At 41.8% G+C, this 6000-nt stretch overlaps 2 protein-coding genes across 2 annotated transcripts in view; one reads left to right on the top strand and one right to left on the bottom strand.

Annotated features, from left to right (window-relative positions):
- The window catches only part of psip1a (PC4 and SFRS1 interacting protein 1a), a 33120-nt gene extending 29273 nt beyond the window's left edge, over window positions 1–3847 (bottom strand). Inside the window, exons 1-2 of the mRNA XM_043720633.1 lie at window positions 3580–3847; window positions 525–601 (exon numbers count right to left, since the gene is read on the bottom strand). Coding sequence (XP_043576568.1) covers window positions 525–601; window positions 3580–3651 — 149 coding nt within the window. The 5' untranslated portion in view covers window positions 3652–3847. The remainder of the gene's footprint in view (window positions 1–524; window positions 602–3579) is intronic.
- Window positions 3848–4039: 192 nt separating this feature from the next.
- The window catches only part of LOC122565011 (signal-transducing adaptor protein 1-like), a 79759-nt gene continuing 77798 nt past the window's right edge, over window positions 4040–6000 (top strand). The window contains exon 1 of the mRNA XM_043720671.1: window positions 4040–4125. The gene's annotated coding sequence lies outside the window, so the exon portion shown is untranslated. The remainder of the gene's footprint in view (window positions 4126–6000) is intronic.

The raw sequence follows: 6000 nt of genomic DNA on the forward strand, positions 1-6000 counted from the left end.
CTCATCTTTATTAAATGTTACAACAACTAAACCGCCTATCTGCCATTAACAGAAAAATCTCTTAACTATTCAGTAATAAATATTTCCACTAAGGCTTAAACAAACTAAACAAAGTTACTCAGGGGGCGCTGTGGAATGTGTACAAAAGATTTATTTTGGATTTTAAAAAATGAAGAACGTACATTTATATTAGCATCTTTCATAACATCAGCAAGTTCACTCAAAGGGGTAGAGAGAAGTTCAGTTTAATGTCTCAACCCAGAGACAGCACAACAGGTGAAGTATCATCCTAGATGATGTACTAAATCACTCGTGTCATCATATTGTTGTTACTTGAGCAAAGGTTGATGTGAAGCATTTGGTTTTACGGAAAACACCAAGCCTAACAATAAAGATACATCCTTTCCTTGTGTAAAACAAGGTGGTTAGTTTCCCTCTTAAATCCATATGTTGCTGTGAATTCTGCCCTGACAGTAAAGATTTCAAAACAATTTCTATAAACAATTTCAAGAGTCATTACTTACGTCTCATGAGTTCCAAAGAAGAAAATGGGATATTTATTTGTTGAAGACTTTACTGCTCCGTCGGCAAAATCATCAATCTGAAGAAACAATAGGCATTTTCCTTAAATATCATTTCACAAACTGTTATCATTGATGTCTCACATTATTTTATCACAAACTTGTTACTCGAAAGTTTGATGCAACTCAAAAAGTGCTTTATCCACAAGCACGTAAAGGAAAAGAAACAAAATATCTATGCAAGAATTATAGATCAGATATTTCTGAGCCAGTCATGAGTTTTTCAGCCCTGATTGCAATTGGACATTTATGGAATAAGATTCACCTCCCAATATCAATTCTCAAAAATTCCCAAGCTCAAATATTTTAATCTCCAAGGAATAAGTATTTCAATGCCACAAAGGAAGTAACTATTAACACAGCAAAACAGAATAAAAAGTTATCTTTAAGATTGCTGGACATCAATTGGAGCCAGAAAAAAATTACTTTTTCTTGCTGTAAGTTCCAAGTCCAAAATGGGTAGAGACTTGCAAGAGACCTTTTTTGGGAAATAGGCATCACCAACATGGCCTTTATTGGTGGGCCTTTTAGTCCTTGAACTGGTATAATACATATGGTGAAGATAGGGAGTTCCAGGAGTTTCACCTAATGACGATGAAGGAATAGCAATGCATGTCCAAGTCTAGATAATGTGCAACTTGGAGATGATGGTATACCAAGCAAACACTGCCCTTGCCTTTTTAGATGGTAGATGCCTCAGGTTTAGGAGGCATCCAAAATAAATGATGTAGTATCTGTATTTCACCTGTGGTCATAATTCAAATTCAATCCAAACTTTGCAATGAATGTTTCCTTAGTCTACTGGTTTTAACGGTCATATCATGAGTTGACTGAACTGTCCCAGTTTAAACTTACCAAATTGCAGCAGAAATAAAAATAACTATAAAATAAAAGTATGTAATATAGTCAGACCTCTCAGTAGTGAATTACAAACTCTTGAATTACCAGTAACTCAACTTGATGTAACAATTGCTACGCTGTTGCAATGTAGCAACACCAATGGTTTTTCAGGGGCAAGAACAGAATCATCGCTTTTTTTTAAGATTAGATTCCCTACAGTGTGGAAACAGGCCCTCTGGCCTAACAAGTCCACACCAACCCTCCGAAGAGTAACCACCCAGAACCATTTCCCTCTGACTAGTGCACCTAACACTATGGGCAACTTTGCATGGCCAATTCACCCGACCTGCACATCTTTGGACTGTGGGAGGGAACCGGAGCACCCGGAGGAAACCCACGCAGACAGGGGAGAATGTGCAAACTCCACATGGACAGTCGTCTGAGGCTGGAATCGAACCTGGGTCCCTGATGCTGTGAGACAGCAGTGCTAACCACTGAGCCACCATGCCGTCCCAAATATTTTTTAAATCCAAAATAAATCAGACTGAAGTTAGAGTATATTTTGCAGGGAACATGTTTCTGGGACATCACTAAGTTTGTAAAGTTTAGTATACATAATTTCTAAAGTCTGAAGTAACCAGTAGGTCCCAGTTCAGGATACTTTGGGACAAAAGATTATACAGCAAATAGTATATGGTGAAAGTAATGTTACCATTGGTTAAGCAGAACAGAAGTCATCTTTTTGGGAATTAGGGAATGCAATTTAAAATTCTCAGATCTGCCAATGAAAGAGAATTAACCTTCAGTACATGCTAAGCTCTTCAATCAATATTGTTAAACAATACTCAACAAACCCATAATATTTTATCGCTCTTTGTTTCCTCAATTCCTAAACTGTTACACAGCAGTACATTTGCACTCACTAATTCAATACACATCCATCATTAGGACTGGTTATCAGTATTTATGTATGTGATACCACCTGCTAAATTCTTTAAAGTGGAATTGAAGCAACATGGTACTGTGTCCAGTTCTGATCGTCCTGTTATATGAAGAATATTATTAAGCTGGAGAAGGTTCATAAAAGATTTACTAGGATATTGGTGGGAAGGCAGGGCTTGAGTTACAAGGAGAGGCTGGAACTTTTTTTTCCACTGAAGCGTAGGACATTGAGGGGTACGGATAGGGTGAATGGCAGGTGTCTTTCCCCTAGGGTGGAGGGTTTTAAAACCAGGGGCATACTTTTAAAGGTGAGAGGAGAAAGATTTAAAAAGACACGAGCAGCAACTTTTCTTGTACACAGCGTGGGTGATGAGTGAAATGAACTTCCAGAGATGGTGGATGCAGGTATAGTCATAATGTCTAAAAAAAAACATACAGATAAGTACACGAATAAGAAATATTTAGAGGGATATGGACCAAGTGGGATTAGTTTAGTTTGGGATTATGGTCAGCATGGACCAGTTGGACCAAAGGGTCTGTTTCGGTGCTGTATGACTATGTTGCACACCAGTTGTGGTACCATAAATGTAACATATTTCAGAGGAACAGTTTTGATTATCTTGACACTCCTGCGACAAAGACGGATACAGTAACCTCGATGTTCTAAAGTAACAGCGTTCAGGAAGTATACAAAAAGGAACGTTAAACAAAGAATGGTTTATTAGATTAATAAGTATTATTGCTTTTGCACCGTGGCTTCTAATTTTTTTTTCCAGGACACACAAGTGGCCGATGGTTTAGACAAATGGAAACAGCAATTTCAACATTTAATATTTAAACTGTAGCATAGCAAGTTAACTAGACTCCACGTGCCGACCTGAGACTTTCATGTATTCCAGCACCCCGCCTCCCTTCTCACTAGTACCGTGACACTCAGCAAGCGTGTACTGGGTCTGAGTAAGATACGTGCACTGCGAAACTGTCTTTGAAAAGTCTACAACTCTCACAAATGAACTCTCGCCCTCCCTCTCTCTGCCACCCACAGAAAGGTTTGCTTTTGACCGTGCAGCCGAGTCGCTCATATAAAAGACTGGTTTAGAAACCCGACCGTTCAGCTCTTATTGCGATTACAAAAAAAAAATGAAAATGATTTTGAACAGTGCGATGCCACAGGCCACCCCGGGACTTGCATCCCGCATGCATGCACCCCACTCACCCTGGCAGGCCAGTGAGGGTAACCCTTCATCTTGGCGAAAATCAACTCCCCGGCTTTATACTCGCGAGCCATGGCCTCTTCGGGTTGGGTTGGGTTGGGGGGACGGTGGAGAGAAAAAGGACAGGGAAGGAACTGGGACTTCACACCGCCAACCTGCACTGGTGCAGCGAAAGGCCTCGGCCGCTTCTTGTTATTGTTCTTGGCGGCGGCGGTGCTGCTGCTGCTGGCGCCTTTGCCTTCTTTTCTTGTGAAGAGCGTGCTCTTCCCGGGGACGTTCTAATCGCGAGCGGTTCCACAGCGCGTGCTCAGCTCTGCCCGCCCCTGGGAACCGGCAGCTGGCTGCCAAGCGCGCTCCAACCGCCGTCGAATCTCTGTGCGCGCGCTCACTCTCTCTCTCCCGCGCTGTCCCCGCAACGACTGCACCATCGGCGACAAAGCTGAAGGGGGGAGGCCCTGGCTCCCTTCGCCTCCCCAAATCGGTGCCCTTCTTCGAGGAAAGAAGTGTCAGGTCAAACGCGGCACACGTTTCGAGGATAAAGGGAACGAGTAAGTGCTTGAGAGGGGCGGACAGGTTTTCGCCAGGCGATTCATTTATGTTTCTGTCTCTCTCTCTCTTCCCCCCCCCCCCCCCCCCCCCGTGACATGGTATTCCCATCAATGGCCATTTAAAAATAATATAGCTCCTGTTTTGGGACTTTTACATGAATGGACTCGATTTCTTTGGATAATTACCGATGAGAACGACAATTTAGTCTATATCGTCAATCAGCCAGAAAGATTCAGCGCTGTAGCACCTTTTTGAACTGTTCCGGAAGTTTCTGTCCTAAACTCAGTACTCATTAGAAAAGCCCATTCCTAAATCTGTTCACACTCCACTAACAAGAAAAAAAAATACTCCGATTAATCCCAGTTACCGTTTACTAGCTTTGTCCTGCGACCCCTTGAGTTATTAGAAGGGGTGACGAAGTCCAAACTGTTTGAGTTGCTGTCTTATGGATGGATCAAATTGCCAGCTTCCCTGGGGGAAAAATAGTCCCATGGCAATATTGGATAATAAAAAGAACGTGGGAGTTTTCCTCTGCAGTTTGGTCAATATTTACTCCAAAACAATAAAAACAGATTGGACACTATGTGAGGCCAGGCTTTGGGTTAAATGCCTGCTGCACTTTCTGTATTCCAACAGTGACTGCTCTCCAATTGTTCTTCTTGGGTTGAATCATGTAAACCTCGTATTAGATTTCAGGTTGACATTTTTGGATTTAAAGTGCAAACTTAATAGACATGCCAGAGAGTTCTATTTTGTAGGGTGAAAATGGTTTGGGTGCCACCTCTCCATATCATTGGTCCGAGTCGGGATTAGGTTGACCCTACTCTTTAGTTCCTTCACAAGGTTTTAAAGGGTGTGTCTATATAATGTGGTGCAATTGATTATGTCTGCAAAATACAAGGGAGTTTTGCAATGATTCACCTTAGTGCTACAATGGAAGACTTACAGAATTTGGTTTGTTTGAAGGGTCCTGAGAAGGAATATTAAAATGGTAGACATTTGTGGATTTGGTGAAAATTGTCATCTGTGGAATTAAGTCTTCTGTAAATCACTGGTCAGGATCTCTTTAGTGATGGACAAATTCTTGATTGTTTGGTTGATTTATTGTTGTCACATATACTGAAATATAGTGAAAAGTGTTGTTTTGCTTGCTGTACAGGCAGATTGTACCATTCAAAGTGCATAAAGATAGTGGAACACAGTGCAGAATATAGTGTTATAACCGCAGAGAAGGTGTAGAGAGAGAAATCAGAATTAAAATTTGAGAGGTCCATTCAAAAGCCTGATACAGTCAGGAAGAAGCTGTTCTTGAATCTGCTTGTACGTTTTCAAACTTTTATATCTTCTGCCCAATGGAAGAGAGTAGACTGGAATATAAACCAGGGATTAAATTGGTTGCTTTCCCGAGGTAGCGGGAAGTATGTATGGAATCAATGGAAAGAAGGCTGATTTGTGTGATGGACTGGGCTGTGTTCACAACTCTCTGTAAGTCTTGGGAAGAGCAGTTGACAAATCACGTTGTGATGCATCCATATAGAATGCTTTCTATGGTGCATCTATAAGAATTGGTAAGAGTCCTTGTGGACATGCTGAATTTTCTTAGCCTCCTGAGGAAGTAGAGACATTTTTCTGCTTAGTTGACCATAGCACTGCATGCTGAAAATGTGTTGCTGGAAAAGCGCAGTAGGTCAGGCAGCATCCAAGGAACAGGAGAATCGACGTTTCGGGCATAAGCCCTTCTTCAGGAATGAGGAAAGTGTGTCCAGCAGGCTAAGATAAAAGGTAGGGAGGAGGGACTTGGGAGAGGGGCATTGGAAATGCGATAGGTGGAAGGAGATCAAGGTGAGGGTGATAGGCTGGAGTGGGGTGGGGGC

The sequence above is a fragment of the Chiloscyllium plagiosum genome, chromosome 2 (genome assembly GCF_004010195.1).
Source record: "Chiloscyllium plagiosum isolate BGI_BamShark_2017 chromosome 2, ASM401019v2, whole genome shotgun sequence".
Lineage (NCBI taxonomy): Eukaryota > Metazoa > Chordata > Chondrichthyes > Orectolobiformes > Hemiscylliidae > Chiloscyllium > Chiloscyllium plagiosum.